We start from the raw sequence: 21,979 nt of genomic DNA, 5'->3' as shown, positions 1-21,979 counted from the left end.
AAATAATGCAGGTGGAAGTGGAAATTTTCAAAGGGACGTTGATGGGTTAAGTGAATAGGCAACATAGTGACAAATGGAGCTCCATATGTGAAAGCCTGAGCTCGTCCACATTAGAGGTAAAAAGGGACCAATGAATGATAGATCTGAGTATTTTATAAAGGGCAAGAAGCTAGGAACCGTGGAGGAGCAGAGAGATTTAGGGGTACATGTGCAGAAATCACTTAAAACTAGTAGACAGAAACACAAAATAATTGGCCTTTATCTCAAGAGAACTGGAATACAAAGGATGGAAACTTTTAGTTATATAAGGCTCAGGTCCGATCCCAACTGGAGGACTGCGTTCAATTCTGTGCCTCAAAAGGGATCAATTGGCTGTAAAAGTGCATATTCACCAGAATGATGAGGTTAAATTATTCCTTTGAGTATAGAAGATTAAGGGTGACCTAATTGAGGTGTTGAAGATGATTTGATAGGGTTAGATAGAGGAAAAACTATTCCTCGATTGGGTGAGTCCAGATCAAGGAGGTATACCTTCAAATTAGACAGGGTGTCTTCAGGGAGCACTTCTTCACACAAAGGGTAACTGAAATCTGGAACACTCTATCCCAAAAGGTTATAGATGCAAGGTCGAACTGAGATTGATAGATTTTTGTTAAGCAAGGGTATTAAGGGATATGGAACCAAGGCAGATAAACTGAGTTAGATACATAAGCCATGATCTAATTGAATGGTGGAACATCCTCCAAGGGCTGAATGGCCACCTCGTGTTCCTCAGTTCTTGTGTTCCATCTAAATATAGCATCTTTTCATTGCTCTTCTCCAGCACCCTAAACAATGAATTGCATTGCACAGTCAGTGTTTAAATATAGCTGTCAAGTTGTACACAGCAAGGCCCCACAAAAGTCTGCAATGAAGAACCAGTTAACCTGTTTCTGGTGGTTGTTGGGTGAGGGATGAATGTTGGTCAGGATACCAAGAGAACTCCCAAACCCCTTCATATAGTGTTTTGGGATGTTTTAAACCATAGGGTTGTCAAAGTTGGAGGCATTCTTGGAGGTTTGACCATGTGATGTCTGGGCCGCACTCCTTTCCCCAGCTTCCCTCTTGAGGTGGTTTGATTGACTCTCCTTGGGCAGCAATGTTTGAGATCTTTCAGACCTGAAGTGGTATAAATGGTCATTAGAATCAGATAATAGGAAAACATCGTTGATTTATCAACTTTATTAAGATTTGCAGGTTCACATTGGAAAGAAAGTCATGTTCATAACTGAAAAAAGGTTTTGTGAAGGAGGGAAGACAAAAAAAAAGTACATGCATCTGAAACATACTGTGAATAGTAGAGCAAAATAAAAAGTTATAAATAACTGAGAATAAGAGGGAGCGAGGAACAAATGTTTAATCATTAAACATGTGAAGATAAATATTAGTTATACCCGTGTAGCCCTACATCTTTCAGCATTGGTAATGGATGTAATATTTAATAGGTGAGTTCTCCTTTGCGTCCTGTCCAATATTTATCCCACAACTAACATCACTAAGACAGATGATCTGGTCATTACCCACATTGCTGTTAATGGGAGCTTGTGTGCAAATTGGTCGCCACATTTCCTAGATTACAACAGTGACTACACTTACAAATTACTTAATTGACTGTGAAGTGATTTGAGATACCTTGAGGTTGTGAAAGGTGCTATATAAATGCAAGTTCTTTTATTCTTTAAACTGGGCTGCTACAGGTGTCTGAATTGACATTCCGAGTCAGACTACCAGTCAGCAGATCCTTGGGAAATCTGCTAGTATCGGTGTAAAATGTAACTTTCTTCTCTTGTTGTTTACAGTGAACTGCTTCAAGATCTGGAGAGCTGTGACAGTGATCCTGTCGCAATAGCAGAATGTTTTGTAGCAAAGGTAAGCAGCCTCTTCCCTTCAATGCGAGATTGCAAGCGCAATACTGGAGGAAGTTTAGTTTGAAATGTACATCAGGAATGATGCATAGGTGTAAGATTGATGTGCCGATGATTTCCTTTAACTCCTATGTAATATTTTAGTCTGTGCACTCTGCGGCACAGGAGCAGGAAACAGCCTGCTGATTGTCCTGGGATCTCATCCGGAGTTGAATCCAAATTACAATCTGCATTAACATATTAAAATGCTGATCAGTGAAGCTTGGATTCTCCTTCCATTGAAATCAATGGATCCCGCTGTCATGGCGACGTGTTGCAGAGGGCATGCTCTAACCCCTGTCTGTTGCAACAAATGGTGCTAAAAGCGAAAACAACTGGTTGGAGTATTGGGATGAATTTTAACCCCCCCCACCCCACAAAAAAAAAACACAGCGGGGGTGGGGGGGGGGGGGGGGGGGGTGTTGGGAGAGAAGTTAAAATGTTAAAAATCTCAAAACCGCCTCCGACCTGTCTGCTTCTGGGTTGAACGGGACGAGATGGTCGGCCAATCCGCTCGCAGGAAGGAGGCAGGCGGGTTGGCCATTAAAATATTTAAATGAGGCTGGCAGCTTTGGATTTAACCTGTTTTATGTTTAATGGTGGCTGACTGGGTTTCTTGGGTCTTTGGAGCTTCAGGGGTAAATTTAAGTGCCTTCTATAGCACTGCTTGTGAGCCAAGAAGAGCAGGATTGCTTCCTCCATCCCCCCCCACCCCCCCCATCCCAGGAGTATTTCCCCCATATAAAGATCACTGGGGTTCAGATTCCCCCTGCATTTCTAGTAACAGCTGCTGCCTGTTCCCCATCTAAATGGAAGCCAGGCCTGTCAATTAGGCTGACTTTTTTTTTTCCCTATTCATTCTTGGGGTGCGTAGGACGCTGGCATGGCCAGCATTTATTGCCTCTAATTATTCTTGAGAAGGTGATGGTGAGCTGCCTATCTGGCAGGAACCTGGTGTTGCCTCAGTGAGGATCTAACCCATTTGTGGAGGGTGGTTAAACATGTTAACAAAGGCACTGAGCGAGTGCAGGTTCTATGTTTCTTTTAGTAACTTCTTTGGTGGGGAGAGGGGCAAGTCAAACAGCCATTTGTGGGCAAAGGCATTGATAAAATGTTTGGTGTTGTCTTAGATGGAGTGGAATTAAAAACATAGAAACTGGAGTAGGGCCATTCAGCCCCTTGAACCTGTTCCACCATTCAGTTTGTGGCTGATTGCTATCTTAAATTTAATTCCATATCCCTTAATACCCTTAGTTATAGTTAACAAAAGAAAAATCTCTCTCTCTGTTTTGAAATGATTAATTGACCTAGCTTCAACAGTATTTTGGGGAAAGCATTCCAGATTTCACCTATCTTTTGTGTAAAGACATGATTCCAGACGTCACCCCTGAATGGCCTGGCTCTAATTTTAACATTATGCCCCCTTGTTCGGGACTCTCCCACCAGAGGAAATCGGATAGATGGAGAGAACCTACCAACTCTTTTTTTTAAATTATCTTAAACACCTCCAGTTAGATCACCCCTTAATCATCTTGGCTCGAGGGAATACAAGTTTACTCTTTGCAACCTGGCCTCCAGGTTGGTTCAGTGATCCTGAGATCTTGAATATTATCCAGTCCACCACATTGCTATGTAGCTACAGGTCTGCCAGCACTGATCTGTTTAACATGCCACTTCTGATGAATGAGTCTGGGTCTGATGTGTCTGTTTTCTTCATTATGCAGAGTGAAGAATTTCACATCTACACGCAGTACTGCACAAACTATCCAAGGTAAGCTAGCATTACTAACAGAAGACACAACATGGGTCGCAGTCCTGTGGCGCACTGAGGTTTGGTGTGGACATTACATGCAGAGCATGCTCTTTCTCTGTGGCTCATAGTGGGACAGGCCAATTTTCACCTAACCCACCTGTCATGCAACAGACTAGATCAGGTGGAAAGGTGGTTTCACAATCCATGCGCATTTTTTTTAAGTAAATGTAGAGTAATAGTGAGTAAAACCAGTGTTCCACTCAATCCCCTGGGATTCTCACCTGGTATGTTAGGTTAAAATTGACCCCAAAGTGTCAGGTAGACATTTATTAAAGAAAGCCTACATTTGGAGCTTGTTCAGATTCAGGTATCCCTGTTGTTTCAAGGAAATTATAAAGTAGGATCTCTCATTTTCCTGTTCATTCTGCAGGTGCTGTATTGCTAATACCTTTTCCTTTCCTCTTGATCCCCTCAATAGTGGAGGAAAAACCCAGCAGTCAGCTGACTGGAAGATGCAAGAATCTGCAGGAAGATTGATTTGGGGTTCTGTTGCCTCCTGTTTTAACTTGACCGTTATACAATTCTGTCTGTAATTGGTTCGTTAAAGAACCTGGGGGAAAAACCCTCTTTTTTAGGCAACAGGAGTTTGTCGAATGACTGAAAATATTGTGTAAAATGTTGTTTTATGCTGCATTAGGATATTTAAATGTGCTCTCAGACACCAAAGGTGAGATGAGCTTTAGTTTTATTTTTCAGTCAAGTATTCGGTGTCTGCTGTGGAATTCAGTATTCTATGAAACTCACTGCAGCTGTTGAGGTGATTTCGGTAATGGTTCATGGGATCAATGGAGCTTGTTGCAGCTACTGAGGGGACCAAGTGCCAATGATCCAAGGAATTTTGTACTGTTAATGGTTTTTCAGTCAGGTATTCTATGTCGAGGCAAATAAATGTTGCCGGCGGATTACAACAAAGTGAAAATGAGATTAAAAAAGAGCTTCCAGAGAGCCCCAGTTGGGGGAAGGAAACATCCAGCATCAGCTGAGCAGGAAATGCCACTTGTAAAGTCTTGACTGTTTGTCACGTGACAGTAAAGATACGGGTATTGTCTTGTAAAGAAGCCAGTTATTTAACAGAGCCACTAATCCTTATGGATCACTTGCAGGTCTGTGGCTGTGTTAACAGAATGTATGAGAAACAAAGTACTTGCCAAATTCTTCAGAGAGCGACAGGAGACCTTAAAACACTCCCTACCTCTGGGATCCTACCTTCTCAAACCAGTGCAACGCATCTTAAAATACCACCTCCTCTTGCACGTAAGTGTTTTTTTTTAATGGTTTTCATTCTTTGGTCCAGCAGTTTTAAGGATGACTTTACTGGCAATTGATGCATCCAGCATCCAGCAAATATCTTGTCAAAAGTTCAGGGTCAAGTTCCACTCCAGGAGTTGAGCATAAAAACTTGGGCTGACATTTCAATGCAGTACTGGGAGAGTGATGCACTGTCTGAGGTGCTGAGACGTTGAACCAAGGCCCCAGCTGCCTGTTCGGGTAGATGTAAAAGATCCCATTGGCATTATTTCGAAGAAGAACAGGGCAGTTATCCCTGGTGTCCTGGCCAATATATATCCCTCTATCAACAACAAAAACCGATTATCTGGTTGTTATCACATTGCTGTTTCTGGGAGTTTGCTGTGTGCAAATTGGCTGCCACATTTCTTACATTACAACAGCGACTACACTTCAAAAGTACTTCATTGGCTGTAAAGAGCGTTGAGACGTCCGGTGGTCATGAAAAGTGCCATATAAATGCAAGTCTTTTTTTTTCTTTAAACTGCAGCTGTGGAGGGGATCCAGCAATGTCAATGGTACAAAGGATTTACTGAGTTTACTACAGTTGTTTATATCCAGTAATATCAATGGTAGAAGGAATCTATCTAGCCCAGTGCAGTTTCTTCATATAGTGTTTTCCAACCGCATCCTTGAATTACAGGATTGCCTGTATTGGCTTTCATCTGTTTTGCATTTTAATATGGTGGTCTGGGTATGGACCCTTTGAGTGTTGCACTGTGCATGTCAAAGCGTTGTATCTTTGACCCAGGTCAGGCAGTTGATAGCAAGAATGCAAACTCCAAAATGCCATTAGTTAATATGATCATTACCTGTCTGCTGTTTGATACCTGAATGAGCATACCTAATTGTGACAGGTAAGAACCAGTCCAGGTGAGCTGCTGTTGAAGATGTTTATGGGGCTTTCTGAAGGGGTTCTACTGTGTTGGCTGGTGGAAACATTTTGGTTTCTACACTTTTGAAATGGAGCAGCTGCTAATCACCAAATCAGAACTTGTTGCTGCACAAGGGAGAAATTTGGGAACCGCAGTTTGTAAATTTCCTGTACTTCCTTGTGATTTGATAAGTTTACAGCCAAGTGATAGTTGATTTGGGGAAGTACCTTCGGGGTAGATATTGTCATTGAGCACATGTTCCAGATGGAACTCTGCTTCACTGTGCTGCTGGCCTCCTGCCCAAACCCCTGCGCCTGCTGACCAACCACACTACCTGAAGCTCACAGCTAGTGAGGCAAGCAGTACAAAGTTTCTCTTTGGGCAATGGAGGCTCGACAGGCAGCTAGTCAGTTGATGAAGTTAGTGAAAGGCAGGCCGAGCCCTAATCTCAGGCGAGCCTCGCTGTTGGAGTGCACGCTGTTTGTGCCCTGTGGTAAAGTGAGACATCACTGACTTTCTACCTGTCCCAGATATTTATTTTCTTACGACTCTTTACCCGTCTCTTTGGTTATTTTGTTGTACAGGAAATCGTTAACCACCTGGAGAAGGACACTGAGTGTTACGATGTAGTGCAGGACGCCATTGACACAATGCAGAGGGTGGCTTGGCACATTAATGACATGAAGAGGAAACACGAACACGCAGTAAGGCTGCAGGTAAAAGATTTTTAAAATTTCTTCTGCGGATGTGGGCGCACTTGCAAGGTCGGCGGTATTTATTCCCCATCCCTAGTTGCCTGAGAAGGTGGCAGCGGACCTTATGTAAGCCACTCGCGGTTTGATACAACCGAAGGCTTCGTTAGGCCACTTCAGTAGTGGTTAAGATAAAACTGCTGATTATTTTGCTGGAGGGTGTTGTCATAAAGGCCAGAAGATCACTTATTTGATTCCTAGTCTGTATGGGACTCTGGTGGCAGTCGGGCGACCTCCGCTCGCCTCAGTTTGGGGAGGGGGAAAGATTAGTCAAAGGCACCACACTCCTGCTGCTATCCTGTTTAACATCCCTGGGTGTTGATATTACACCAGAAACAGGGTCATGCTCGGCTGCCATCACTCATATTAAGCTCACCCATCCAGAATTGCCACCTAGCAGGCAGTGACTGTTGAACTGTACCCCAGCACCCGGTAACACTTTCAGGAGAAGGTGACTGTATTGAGAGGGGGCATGGGGAGAGGCCAGCAATGTCTTTTTTCTTTTTAAGGTGCCTGTTAAACCATCACACTGGCCCTTCCTATAGGAGGAGTGTGACTTGAAAATATGCAGCAGGATTTCATGAACAGTTCAGAAACCATGATGCATTTAACTTGCAAGAACATTATGTCCTCAATTAAGAGAAGCAAAGGCATTGTGATCTTGCAACAAGTACATATTAGAATCCCCAAAATACAGTGAGAACATGGTCCTCATCTGTCCTGTATTTGAATAAGATGGTATTAAGTGGTTCTCTGACCCCGTTTAAAGTACTGTGTTCAGTTCTGGGCACCACACCTCGGGAAGGATATGTTGACTTTGGAAGGGTGCTGCACAGATTCCTTAGACTGATACTGGGCCTAAAATGGTTAAATTATGAGGATAGGTTGCATAGACTAGGCTTGTATTCCTTTTGAGTATAGAAGATTAAGGAGGGGTGATCTAATTGAGGTTTAAAACGATTAAGGGATTTGATAGGGTAGATGGAGAGAAACTATTCCCTCTAGTAGGGGATTTCAGAACAAGGGTGGGGGTGGGTGGGCGGGTATGACCTTAAAATTAGAGCTAGGCCCTTCAGTGGTGATGTCAGAAAGCACTTGACAAAAGATAGTGGAAATTTGGAACACACTCCCTCAAAAATCTGTTGAAGCTTTTCAAACTCATGAATAGATTTTTGTAGGGTGAGGGCATTGAGGGATATGGAACCAAGGTGGGTAAATGGAGTTAAGATACAGATCAGCTATCATCTAACTGAATGGCGGAATAGGATTGAGGGAGTGAATGGCCTACTCCTGTTCCTATGTTTTGATAGTATTCGTTGATCTCTCTGCTTTGCTTCTGCTGCTGTTTGATCATTTATCTGTGTTCTTATTAAGGAAATACAGAGCCTGCTGACAAACTGGAAGGGTCCAGACCTGACCAGCTATGGAGAGCTGGTCTTAGAGGGAACATTCCGCATACAGGGAGCCAAAAATGAACGCACTTTGTTTCTTTTAGATAAACTTCTTCTCATCACTAAAAAAAGAGAGGAGACTTACACCTATAAAGCTCATATTTTGGTAAGAGCTGGGGTTTTTTTTCAGTCATTGTGTTTACCTGAGAGTGTTGAGGTTTGCTTTTGAAAGTACTCTGCTAAACCAAAAATGTTCTCCTGGAAGGCCTGCTTATAAGCACTGCCTGCAGTGCAAGTCAATGAAGTCCTCTGGTTTTCAGTTCCCTCCAGGCCGGCCTCCTATCTTCCATTCCCCCATAAACTTTAGCTCTTCAAAGCTCTCGCCAAGTCCTATTCAACTATCACCCTGTCCTTGCTGACCTGCGTTACCTCCCAGTCCACCAACACCTCAAATTTAAGATTCTCATCCTTGCAATCAAATCTCTCCAGGGCCTCACCACTTCCTGTATCTATAACATCCTCCATCTTTAAAGCCCCTGGAGCGCTACATTCCTTCAATTTTGGCCTTTTACGCATCCTTGATTAACTTTGCCCCATTGGTAGCCGTGGCTTTAGCTCTCTTGGCCCTAAGCTCTGAAATTCCCTCCCTAAACCCCTCCCTCTACCCCTCTCCCTTTTTAAATTTCTGCTTAATACCTACCTACTTAATCAAGCTTTTGGTCACCTGTCCTACTAACTCCTTACATGGATCAGTGTCAGCTTCGGTCTGATTACATTCCTGTGGTGCACCTTGGGCTTTGTGTCATGTTCAAAGGTGATATATAAATGCTAGCCGTGGTAGTTTTATCCCTGGTATTCCGGATGTGCTTTTTTTATTCTTGTGGGTGAATGCAGTTTGTAGTAGTTCTATTTTTGACCTTAAGACTATAATTCTTGATACTCCAGTGCAGTACTGAGCGAGTGCTGCACTGTCAGAGGTGCCTTCATTCGCATTAGATATTAAACTGAGCCCCTATCCGTCTTCTCAGGTGGACATGAAAGATTCAATGTCACTATTCCGAGAATAGTGGGAGAATTATCCTGGTGTCCCTCAATCAACATCAAGAAAATAGATTACCCAGTCATTATCGCACTGCATATTAATACACAGGGCTCTGTTCTTTGCAGACAGAAAGAACATATACACACATTGCACCTGTTCCAACTAAACAAAATAAGTGACAGCCATTTGCTGGTTCATTCCTCAGGGCAATGCCTTGACCAATCGGCGTCAAGCTGCCTGGTTTAAATTTCACATAAAACTTGGCAGTTAACTGTCAGTCACCATAAACTGGTGCATTCTCCATGGTAACACCTCTACCAATCAGAGGTCACTTGCCAACCAATCAGCACTCTCTTCTCATACAGTATAAAGTTGTTTTCCCTTAGGTTGATATTCTTGCGGAATGTCCTGATGAGTGCAAGACGAAAAGCTTCGACGTATCTCTATTTGCAGCAATATGAAAAAATAGTTAAAATGCATGAGATTTAGAGCTCTGATTGCATTAAAGTTCTAACATTGCCCTTTTTTTTCCAGTGTTGTAACCTGATGCTTGTAGAAGTCATACCGAAGGAGCCCCTTAGTTTCAGTGTCTTCCACTACAAGAATCCCAAAGTGCAGCACACAGTACAGGTAGGATCCTGTTATATAATCTGTTTCTGCAACCCTGGATTGTGCTACTGAATGGTGGGGTTTCCCAAATAAAACAAACCGCTAAAGTTGCAGCCTTTTGCTAGACTTTATGAAAATGACATCAATGGAAATGAAAATTGAAAATGATGTATCCTGGAAGCTGATCCAGTAGTGTATAAAACTGGCACGATTGCCCAAAGTTTAAAGTTACCCTGCCAGCCATGTGAGCTTATTGGCAAACCTCAGGAGTGACAATTGGAGCTAGGCCAGAGCATTCAAGCCCCTGATTCTCCAGCCTGTTCTCCCATCTACTGATAAAATCTGACCCCCTCAGTCAACTTTTATAACATGTGCTTCTAGTTACATTAGCACAGGGTGAGGTAATGATTGTATCTGTTTCGCACAACATCTGCAATTGGCTCCAGGCAGGGATGATGCAACGGGAAACCCTGATAAAGTTTCAAGAGGGAGCAGGCAAGTTCCTGGTAGCAAAGGGATTCAGTGAAATCATATTCACGTAGGAATGGGAGTATGCCATTCAGCCCCTCGAGCCTGTTCGACCATTCAATTAGATCATGGTAGATCTGTACCTAAAATCCATTACCTGCATTTGATCCATGTGACTTCATACCCTTACCTAATCAAAATATACCATTCTCTGTCTTAAATTACAATTGACCTTTTGAGGGAAGAAAGTTCCAGACTTCCACTACCATTGGTGAGAAAAATGTTGTGAAATCCTGGGTGAAGTTAGATGGAAGAGGGACAATAGACAAGCTGCATTTGCCTGGAAGTGTTTTTATATGATATCAAGTCATCCCAGGTTCTCTTCTTTCTTGTCTTGTCTTCTAACAGGCCAAGTCAATGCAGGACAAGAGGCTTTGGATTCTTCATCTGAAGAGGCTTATTCTTGAAAATCACCCGGCCAAGATCCCAGCTAAGGTGTGAAGCTGAGTCACCAAGTTGGATTTTCAGATTCTTTCGGGCGTCCTTATATTAATTTACTATTGATGCTCTGTATTGACTCTAAACTTGCGGGCGTAGAGTTTCCACTAAGTGCAATTAGTAAACCTGCCCCGAATGCATTGGACACTGTTTGTTTTGCCGAGGTGAAGTTATGTTTGAGTGTCCATGCAAACACTCTAGCGTAAGCTCGAACGTAAAACCAAACAAATCGGTGTTGTATCTTGGTGCATGAAGCTCGTGACCAACAGTGAATTGAAGCCCATCCAGATGCATCCTCTGTTGTAATTGACTGAATTTAAACTCATTTTAAACTGAATTTGAAGTAATTGCAGCAACAGGAGAAACAGACTTCAATTGACGCTGGTCATTCATGCTAGATTAACAACTGCCTGCATTCCTGAGAATCTGGGTTTTATGCGGTGAACACCCCTGAATGAGTGCAGTTGATGGGAACACTCCATTCTGACCTGGGGGCATGGGCGGGGACTGCTTCAGAGAATGGGGCAGCATACAAGACTGTGGAAACACTGGTTTAAAGTAGTTATGGGTGTAACTCATTACTTTAAAAATTCTGCAATCTTTGGAACAATTTCCTTTGATCACGTTACTTTCTGGGCGTTAGTCATGCAGAAACTCCGCACTGTGGTTTGTAAATGACAGATTGGAGCACCTTTGAATCTTAGTCCACCTCTCTCTGTTTGGTGTGACCATGACTAGATTCAGGTTATGCTTACACTACCAACTACAGCATGGGAGTAGAGCAAATCCACTTCATGTCAACACTACAAGCTCTAGTGTGAGCACGGCCTGAGTTGGTCAGTGGAAATGAAGCTTGTTATTCCAATTTGTGAAAAGATGGCTGTTTTATTGCACATCTGAAGGCTGATAATTCAGAAGCCCTTTTGTCCAGTTATGGATTAGCTGGTAATTTTTTGTCAGCAAACTGATTTTTTAAATTGTACATTGCTGACTTTCATATCTTGGCAGTGTAAAACGATCATTCTTAATGCTGATGCTTCTTGGTTTGTTTTCAACTTGTTCACCTTTTAAACAGTCTACTGTAAAGCTTTGTTGCCATTGAAGTCTGTCTTGTTTCCAAGTCCTGTTTTCCCATTTGAAATACTTGCACCCCTTGTTTTGTTTCTAAAGGGAGGGGTCTGCGTAAATATAATTACAGCACTGCCTTCAGCTTTTTGAAGTCAGTGTGTTACAACTGATAATTGCTTGACTGTTGAGCAGGTTTGAAGAATAAACTGTTCTTTTATACAGGCGAAACAAGCAATTCTGGAGATGGATGCCATTCGTAAGTAGAGTTCAAATTGGTCTGCTTGAGTGTGCTGCCAAATTATCCCATAGTGTGTTCTGTAACTATACAACGGTACCCGGGGTGTGTCTCCTGATCATTCATAGGAAAATGTTCCTGTATTCATTGTGCTGGAACTGTGCCTGGGCTGCCAGTCTCATAGCCCCATGCCTCACCACAAGCCAAATACAGAACTCCCGGAACACACTGGGACAGACAATCGGGAGATGTTTCTCGTGAGTCTTCTACAGGCAGTGAGACCTGGTGACTCCTGGTTGTGTTTGGCTGAGATACGAATACAGAATTACAGAAGTATTGAGGCTTTGTTATCAAATATCCAGAGGGCCCTCTCTCTAGACACTCAATAGCCCCTCTAGGGCCCCCTTTCCCTCACTACTATTATGCTCCCTCCCCCCAATCTTACCTCGCTCCCCAATGAGTTTACTTTGTCCTTCTAAAGGAGTCAACGATTTTCTACCCTGTCCACTTTCAATATTGATGATCCATTTAAATGACCACAAATTTATTCAAATAATAACAAAAGGCACTTCAGAAATATTATCAGAAAAATGAAGGTCATCCATTCAAAGAAGGGGATATTAGAGGGGTGACTTGAAGCTTGGTCAAAGAGATGGGTTTCAAGGAAGGTTTTAAAAAGGGCAGAGGAACATCAAGAGCAGGAAGAGTTGACGTTGTGTATTCTGGAGTGTCCCACCATTGGTGGCTGTAGCTTCAGCTACCAAAGCCTGACAAATGGAAGGGGGCCTGCATAAGCAGCAAGAAACCAAGGAAGGCAGTGTTCTCATTGGGGGTGGGTCCGGCAGAGGTTACAATAGTAGTGCGGGGCACAGCCCGGGACAGAATTGAGCGTGAGAATTGGAGTTTGAAATTGTAGGCATTGGGGGAACCAATGCCATAAAGTCATTGAGGACAGGGGTTGCAGGATAGGAACAGACACCTAGGGATGTAAAAACATAATTGCCTGTAAGTATGAATGTACGTTGATTAAAAGCATAAAAAGTCAGTAATGTTTTGAGTTTTAAATAGTAGCATAAAGTACAAGAGCAACGAAATAATGAGAAATTTATACAAAATGTTGGTTAGGCCGCAGTTAAGAGTACTGGGTGCCCCATTATAGAAAGGACATTGAAATCATAGAGTGTGCGCGGTGTTGATTCACAGGGATGGGAAACTCTAGTTCTGAGGCAAGAACTGAGATACTGGGGCCATTTTCACTGGCGCAGAGAAGGCTAAGAAAACATTTAATGGAAAGAATTATGACTGGTTTTGGAGAGGGGAAGCTTTCCTCTAGGGGGTTCAATAACAAAGGAGTGTTGATGTAAAATTATCACTAACCAGGAGGAGAACTGTTAGATTTCTTAGATTTCACAGTGTTGGAGCACGGAATGATTTGTTAGAGACTGGCTGAGGGGGAGACTATTGCATTTTTGAAGGGCAAACTGGATAAATTTTTGAAGCCGACGAACGCAGGATTAATTTTTGAATTGATCTAGCATAGATGCAAATGGCTGAAGAATCCTCAGTGGTGTACACTTCTAATGGTTCAAGAAGTGCTGATTGAAAAATCCAGGCTCAACAGCAGCCTGTTGTACCAGAGAATCTTGGACTGATGGAAATTATTCGTTGTGTAGGACAGTATTACAGGGTTGTTGCCTGGTTTAATCCAGATAGGTAGCTTTTCGTTAAGTAATGGTATCAAGGGGTTTGGGCTCAAGGCGGGTAAATGGAGTTGAAATGCAGATCAGCTATGATCTAATAGAATGGCAGAGCAAGTTCAAAGGGCTGAATGGCCTCCTCTTTGGTCCCTGGTTCCTCAATCAGTGAAGTTCCAGTTTTCAATATTCTGTTCTGCCAGTCACTGGTATAAGCTGCTTACTGCAGCAACCTGCCATTGGTTGGGTGACATCCTTCCATTTATGAAAGATGACAGGCATGCAGTAAACAAACCATTTAGGTGGAGTGTCTTCTCTTGGGGCACCTTTTAATGGCTGTGAAGACCAATCCTCGAGGGGCAGGTTCTGCCACAAGTGCTGCACGTGAAGCTGCCAAGTGACAGAGTTGCTGTTTTTGACGTTGGTGCCTGTTGCCAAGCTGCTATAGCAACTGGTCATCGTGGTAGTGCACACCAGTCCACAGGATGCGTTTGCCATTTCCCTCTTTCGCCAGCTAGTGGCTCCCTGTGCGATTGTCGACATTTAGGGCCTACATGTCACGCTTGCAAGCATCCTTGAATCGGAGCTTTGGGCGCCCCACTGATTGATTGTCTGGGCCATATAGAAAGTCTTTGGGTATCCGACTGTCTTCCATCCTGTGGATGTGTCAGATCCACCAAAACAGCTTCTGTTTCATTAGTGTCATTACCTGCCACTAACTCTATATAAATCTATGCCTGCTCCTCATTCTAAGCTGGAATAAGAAGCCTCCATGAGTACTTAGCTGGGTTTATGTGGGAAACAGGAAAGTAACTTGTCCAGAAAAGATTTATTGATTGCAATGTTATTTCCCCTGCAGATCACCCTGGCTTCCACTACAGCCCAGAGGGTGAGAGGAAGGCAGATGCACATGTGAAGGAGGACAGAATCACACCTCGCAGAGTCCGAAGGAAGTCCGGTACAGCACTGAACTAATCTGTTCTGATAAATTTTGAGTATTGAGGACGCTGCGCAGCTGTAAAGGAGTGATTGAGACTAGCTATTCTGCAACTTGCTGTACTAAGGAGCAGACTGAGGTGGACCTATGGCACTTTTGGGTTACTTGCTCTCAGAAGGCAGTGGTAGGCTTTCTCGTGACTTGGTTTTACAATTGAATGGCTAGTTCAGAGGGCATTAAGAGTTAACTGTGTAGCATAGGATTGGAGTGACATGTGGGCCATGTCACTGGGGAGGGGCAGTAGGTTCCCTTCCTTCCCTGAAGGGCATTCACACTGCGTTCAGTTTTTACAGCAATCGGACAACTCTTCATAGCCCACAAATAACCCGATTTGTCACATTCAACTTGACAAGTTGGCTTAGTAGAATTTGAACTCATGATTTTTGGGTTGCTAGCCAGTCCCATAACCTTTACACTGCCATAGCCTGCAATTCCTGGCTTGCATGAGCAGAGGGCTGATAATTCCCCACAGTAATGCCAGGGGCTGTCACAGCGATCTACCCTTGCATGCCTCCTGTGGGCTAGTTTAGAGCGTTACGACTGACATCTCCAGTCAAAGCCCCCCCCACCCCCCAATCAAAATATACGATTCTGGTAGTGGTGGGAGAAACTGATAATTCAATCCCATTGCTCCACAGATCGCCTAACATATCATTTTAAACTTTCCAAATTAAAGAAAGACCCAACCAAATTGTACCATCTATGAAAACCTTCACCTCCACCCCCCCACCACCCCCACCACCCCCAATGAGGCTAACTCCTTCAGTACTGCATTGGAGTGTCAAACTGGATTGTGAAGTCTCTGGAGTGAGGCTTGGACGCTCCGCCTTCTGGCTCAGGCAAGAGTGCTATAACTAAACCGAGTGGAATTCAGAGCTTCGAAATACATGGGATCCCAATGTTTATGGCCCCCTCACACTCCAAGCATTTGACACCTACAGTGTGCTGTGCTTCCCTACCTCTCAGTACAGGCAAGTAGTCAAAAGCAGTTGTGGAGTTGTTGTGGATGGGGTGGTGAATATATGGCAATAGTGTCCAAACTTGCAGTCTCTGCCACCTAAAAGAAGGGGGCAGCAAATGCATGGAAACACCAAAACCTCCAAGTTTCACATCCTCCTGACTTGGACGTATAACCATTCCATCAACATCACTGGGTCAAAATCGTGGAGCTCTCTACTTAACAGCATTGTGATAGCACCTTCACAGACTGCAGCGTTTCTAGAAGGTGGCTCACCACCACCCTGTCAAAGGCAACCAGAGGTGGGCAATAATTAGCCAGCCTTGCCAGTGATGCCCATATCCCCAGAATGATTTTTAGTCTCCTGCTCTGCTGTAGAAATGTACAACTATAGCAAACACTCCCAGGTCAGAGAACGTTCTGTGCTTGGCAGCAGATACACATTTGCACCAATAGCATTCTACCTTCTACAAAAGTGTCATTATTGATTGTATTCTTTATTTTGCAGAGCCATCAGGAAGATTGAAGTCTCCTAAACAAATGGGTCAGTAAAAAGACTCCTTCATTTCAAGTACGGAACAGAATTTGACCTATAGATTACATTATCATAAGAAAAGTAATTGATAATGTGTAACCCCTTCAGTCAAGCGCTCGATGCAGTTAACATATTTTTATGTTGAGTTTTCCAACTAATGCCATCATTTTTTTTTTCTTTTCCCCCTCCATCCCTCATTCAGAGACAAGGCAAGATAAGGTAGGCATCACCTTACTGTTTGTTTCTGCATTGTGCTGGGAGAATCTGGATGTTTTTGCACAGTAATGTGAAGTGTTTTCACATGGTACAAAAAAATTGAATTTGAACTGCCTGCTAAAATTGCCAATCAGAGAGCTGTTCTGTTTAAATAGAGTAAAACAGTGGAGATTGGAAAGATGTGACTTCCATTTATATAGTATCTTTCATGACCTCCAGCTATCCCAAAGCATTTGTAATACAAGAAGCTCATTTGGGCCACTTGCAGAGTTGACTATCAAAGAGTGACCAGATCTTACAGGGCAGATAGATTCCCAGTTTAACACCCATCCGACATTCGCACTGCACTGCACTGGGAGTACTGCCTTGAAATATTTGCTCAAGCCTCTGGAGTGGGGCTAAAATGTCCTCGGCTGTGAAACGTTTTTAGGACATCCAAGGTTATGAAAGGGAGTTCTTCAGATGTGAAAGCTTAAAATAGGCATGCACATTGACAGAAACTTACGGTTTGCACGTGTGCAGGAGGCAATGCAGAGTGTTTTAGCAGTAATTCTACCATGATCCGAGCGAGGAAAGTGCCTGATCACTTCTCTCCAAGGGGGTGGGTGAAAAGTCCATTGGTATGATTGAAATGGATGACTAGGGTGCGGGCAGTGGTCTTCAAATTAGACTGCTACGGCCCTAGAGAAGATTCTTCCCAGGTTGATCTAATGTCTTATATAATTTAAGACAAGATAATTTAGATTTAAGGTAAGAACCAGAAGGAGATGAGAATTTTTTTAAGCAGTGTGTTATGATCTGGAATGCCCTGCCTGAACATAGGAAATAGGAGCAGGAGTAGGCCATTCGGCCCTTCGAGCCTGCTCCTCCATTCAACTAGATCGGGGTCGCCAACCTTTTCCTGAGTGAGAGCTACTTCTGATGAAGGAAACGAACGCATTTGCTGACGACACCACTACCAGGTGATGCACTACTCTCATGAATAAATGACTGAAACGTCCATGATGTAATAAAGATGGCACTGCTCAATTTGGCACAAAAGTCCCTTCCCCCATAGCCACTTCTCTTTGCCACCCACTCCATGCTGCTTGGCACTGGCTGCCCCTCATTTGAATGCACTCTCGCTGCTCCCTGCCCACTCACTCCCCTGGCATTCGCAGCTGGGCCTCCTGCTTGTTGTTCACTCCCCCTCTCTCTGCTCCCTCAGCATTTGCTGCTAGGCCCCATACTCCCTCAGCACTCGGCCCCCGTGCTTGCTTGCTCCCTCAGCATTTGCCACTGGGCTCCCCTGCTCGCTACTCTCTTGCTGCTCGCTCTTTCCCGTGGTGACATCATTACATGGTGACGCCAATGCGTGTCAATGTTAGGCTGCACATGTGCCGATTAATGCAGGCAGGATGTGAGTAGTCAGGTGTTTTTAAGCGAGCTGCCAGTAGCTCACGATCGACGTGTTGGTGACCCGTGACTGATGACATGGCTGATCTTCTACCTCAGTGCCATTTTCCCGCACTATCCCAATATCCCTTGACATCTTTGAGATGGATAAATTTCTAGATATTAGTCATTAAGTATGTTCAAGTCAGAACCTCCACAGCCCTCTTGGGGCAGAGAATTCCAAAGATTCATCACCCTCTGAGTGAAGAAATTCCTCCTCATCTCAGTCCTAAATGGCATGCCTCTTATTCTAAGACTGTCCCCTAGTTCTAGACCACCCCCCAGCCCCCGCAAAGCCAGGGGAAACATCCTTCCTGCATCAGCCCTGTCGAGCATTTTAAGAATTTTGTACGCTTCAGTGAGATCACCCTTCAATCTTCTAAACTCCAGAGAATACAGGCCAGTCTTCTCAATCCCTCTTCTTAAGGCAATCCTTGGGGATCAGTCTAGTGAACCTTCGTTGGACTCCCTAAAGGTTCATGGAAGCACATTAGTCACTTTCAAAAGGGAATTGTATAAATGCTTGTAAAAGTAAAGTTTGTCGGGCTGTGGGGAAAGAGCAGGAGAGTGGCATTAATTGGATAGCTTTTTCAAAGAGCCAATATAGGCGTGATGGACCGAAATGCCTGCTTCTGTGCTGTACAATTTTATGAATCTATGTGTGAAAGAAAAGCTGTTCCCTAGATTCTAGAATGCTCCCAGTGGATTAGAAGTTAGCGAATGTAACACTGCGACTCAAAGGAGGGAGAGAGAAAACGGGGAACTACAGGCCAGTTAGCCTGACATCAGTCATTGGAAAGTGCTGGGCTCTATCAAGAAAATATTTAACAATGCACTGAGAAAATCATACTATGATCAGACAGTCAACGTGTTCTTACGAAAGGGAAAGCTTGTTTGACAAATTTTAGTTTTTGAGGATGGAACTAGTAAGGTAGATAAAGGGGAGCCAGTATATGTAGTAAACTTGGATTTTCAAAAGGCTTTCGATAAGGTGCCGCACAAAAGATTAAGTAAGATGAGGGCTCATGGCGTTGGCATGGATATTGCTCTTGCTACAATTGTATAAGGCTTTGGTGAGACCACATCTGGAGTCCTGTATGCAGTTCTGGTCTCCACATTTAAGGAAGCAAATCTATGCCTTGGAGACAGTACAGTGTAGGTTCACAAGATTAGTTTCTGGGATGAGAGGGCTGTTCTATGATGGGCTGAATAAATTAGGTCTATACTCTCAAACGTACACAGTTCTGAAGGGGCTTGACTGACAGGGTGAACACAGAGGTAGTTTCCCCTGGCTAGGGAATCTGGAACATGGGGGCACTGTCTCAGGATAAGTGGCTGATCATTTAGGACTGAGATGAGGAGAAATTTCTTTCAGATGGTTGTGGGTGCTCCATCGTTCAGTATATTCACAGTTGGGATAGATAGAATTTTGGTGTCTCGGAATTGAGTAATATGGGAGTGGGTGGGAAAGTGGAGTTGAGGCAGAAGATCACCCATGATCTTATGAATGGTGGAGCAGGCTTGAGGGGCCGTATGGTCTAGGCCTTCTGTATTTTCTGTTATGTTCTTATGCTCTTAAGTATGGTAACTTTGGGGGCCCCTTTGTAAATATTAAACTTTTTTTCAGTAGTTTTCTACAATCACGTTTATGCATCTTGTACAGTGACTTCCTGTTTTGGATTCCACCTTGCTTCAGTATTTTAATCTATTTCCACTGTCTTGCCTTCTCCCCCTGTGTATATATAAAAGTATGATATAATGGAAGTTTCTGAGCAGTGTGTAATGGATATTCCCTTCCCCTGACAGCGTGCCAGTGTTGAAGGATCCCTCCTTTCTCCATCTCTGGAAGTAACATCCAGCAAAGGTACTCCCAGCTCCAAGTGTGAAATCAGTGCACTCCGTCGTGATGACACAGTCAACCAGTCACAGGAGTCTTTGGAGCCGGCCTATCCAAGTGACCAAGAGGAAAGTCTCCAGCTATGCACCTTGGAGCAGACTGATGCTGATGATGAAGAGGAAGTGGAAGTTGAACAGGTTGTTCTAATGTTGCTGACATCCAGATGCATACCTGTTAATGTCTGTACATTATCTTAATCCTGCCATGAAACCTATTCTGTTGGTGCTGTTATACTAAGTAATTTCTAGCTCATTCCCAAGCTAGAAATCATTGGGCCACATCCAGTGACTGCAGTACTGGAGCAGTGGTTGCTTCAAATTCCACTCCAGACATGTAAGCACATAATCTAGGCTGACACTCCAAGGGCAGTACTGAGGGAGCGCTGTGTTTTCGAAACTGTAAATCGGATGAGATGTAACGTTAAATAGAAGGATCCATCTACCCCTTCAGTTGGACACAAGATCCTAATTTGAAGAGCAGCAGTCTAAGTGCTCCTGGTGTCCTGGCCAATATTCTTTCCTCAACTAACACCACTAAAAACAGAATGCTGATCTAATGGGGTCTTGTGTTCAACTGGGCTGCCATATTTGCCTTACTTTAAAAGTTATTCATAGGTTTCAAAGCACTGCTGAACATCCTGAAGATGTGATCAGTTGGCTATAAAAGCCAGCTTTTTATTACTTTATTTGAAGTCTTGTACAGCAATTTGTGGTAAAACCTCCCACAGCCCTTCAAGAGTTTTATCAAACAAAATTTGACACCGAGAGACACAAGCAGGTCTTAAGACAGATGACCAAAAGTTTGGTGAGACGTAGGTTTTAAGGAGTGACTTAAAGGACAATGGAGAGGTTTAAGAAGGAATTACAGACTTAAACAGCTGAAGGCACTACTGCCAATAGTGGGGCAGTGAAAACAGAGGCTGCCAAACAGGCCAGAATTGGAGGAATGCAGTGATCTGAGGGCTCTGGACGGGAGAGGGTTACAGAGATGGGAAAGGGCAAGGCCATGGAGGAAATTGAATACCAGGATGAGAATAATAAAATTGGGTCATTGTCATTTCTTTATTTTTTCCCAAAAATATACTTTGTTCGTAAAGATTTGCAAAAATTTATTACAAAACAATTCAAAACAGTTCAAATTTCACATTTCGGAAAGTACAATAGCGATCAGATTTCTTCGATACAGAAACATGAAATGCTTCAATTCTTGCCGTTCCATTTGCTACACAGTGCACTATAATACAGTACATGAGCGACACCTAGTGACAACCCCACGACAGTGAAAATCCTGGATCTCTTACAAACTTAAAAGATTTGCAGGCGAGGAAGGGGAGAAAATGCAGTAAAATTTACTCTGGTTAAATGGACCATATTGATCTTGTTCTGTTTCCATAAGTTAAAAAGAAATTACTTTCATTTCTATTGCATGTTTCATGACCATGGGACGGCCCAAAGTGCTGTGCAACCAATTAAGTACTATTTGAAGTGTAGTCACTGCTGTAAGTGTGGCAGCCAAATTGTGCACAGCAAGCTCTCACAAATAACAGCAATGCGATAACTAGATTATCTGTTTGTTGAGGGATAAATATTTTGCCAGGATGCACTTCATGTTCCCATGTCATGAGCTACGTGAGCAGGTAACCTGCTTTGGATGGTATTGTTGGGGGAGGAATGTTGATTGGGACACTGGAGGAATTCCTCACTCCTCTTCAAATAATGCCGTGGGATCTTTTAATACCTATTTGATCTATCTGAGTGGTCAGACAGGACTTTGGGTTAAGGTGTTAACTGATGAACGGCACCCTTAACAATACAGCACTCCCTCATTAATACATTCGAGTAACCACCTACAATTTGTGCCCATCTTTATGGGGCAATAACTCTCTCACTTCTGACTCGAAAGGTGAAAGTGCCACCAGCTGAGCCATGCTAATATTTCAGGGCTGATCTTACAAGGTTCTGCCTGCGGCCTTGGTGCTTTACTAGGTCCAAGCGAGGCTTGGAGGCACTGATGCACCCAACCCATGCTCATTGCTGCCAGCCAGGCTGTTGATGGGCAATTTTTTTCCACAAGGTTACTCTGTGTTGGGATTATCCTAGCTCTAATAGGGTTGCACAGGTTCAGTCAGTATCTTGCCCAGTGACCCAGTTATGATGTCTGAGCCAAGTCAGCAGGCTATTTGATCAGGGAAGGCATCACAGCCTAGCTCAATCCTGTCCTCACCTGTCACCCCCACACATGCTCATTGTGTTAAGGGGAGGTCTGCA

The 21,979-nt window shown here is 43.5% G+C and overlaps 1 protein-coding gene across 15 annotated transcripts in view; it reads left to right on the top strand.

Annotated features, from left to right (window-relative positions):
* Positions 1-21,979, top strand: part of LOC137376267 (pleckstrin homology domain-containing family G member 1-like) — a 189,535-nt gene that overhangs the window by 157,110 nt on the left and 10,446 nt on the right. For all 15 annotated transcript variants that reach the window (XM_068044481.1, XM_068044480.1, XM_068044478.1 and 12 more), the window contains 12 exons: positions 1,839-1,908; positions 3,668-3,714; positions 4,860-5,010; positions 6,503-6,634; positions 8,045-8,227; positions 9,638-9,733; positions 10,589-10,675; positions 11,969-12,002; positions 14,535-14,633; positions 16,139-16,174; positions 16,368-16,384; positions 19,622-19,849. In XM_068044481.1, coding sequence (XP_067900582.1) covers positions 1,839-1,908; positions 3,668-3,714; positions 4,860-5,010; positions 6,503-6,634; positions 8,045-8,227; positions 9,638-9,733; positions 10,589-10,675; positions 11,969-12,002; positions 14,535-14,633; positions 16,139-16,174; positions 16,368-16,384; positions 19,622-19,849 — 1,180 coding nt within the window. The remainder of the gene's footprint in view (positions 1-1,838; positions 1,909-3,667; positions 3,715-4,859; positions 5,011-6,502; positions 6,635-8,044; positions 8,228-9,637; positions 9,734-10,588; positions 10,676-11,968; positions 12,003-14,534; positions 14,634-16,138; positions 16,175-16,367; positions 16,385-19,621; positions 19,850-21,979) is intronic.

Source organism: Heterodontus francisci, chromosome 13, assembly GCF_036365525.1.
Source record: "Heterodontus francisci isolate sHetFra1 chromosome 13, sHetFra1.hap1, whole genome shotgun sequence".
NCBI lineage: Eukaryota > Metazoa > Chordata > Chondrichthyes > Heterodontiformes > Heterodontidae > Heterodontus > Heterodontus francisci.
Note: the sequence above shows the minus strand (reverse complement) of the source record. Positions and strands in the feature narration are given on the sequence as shown.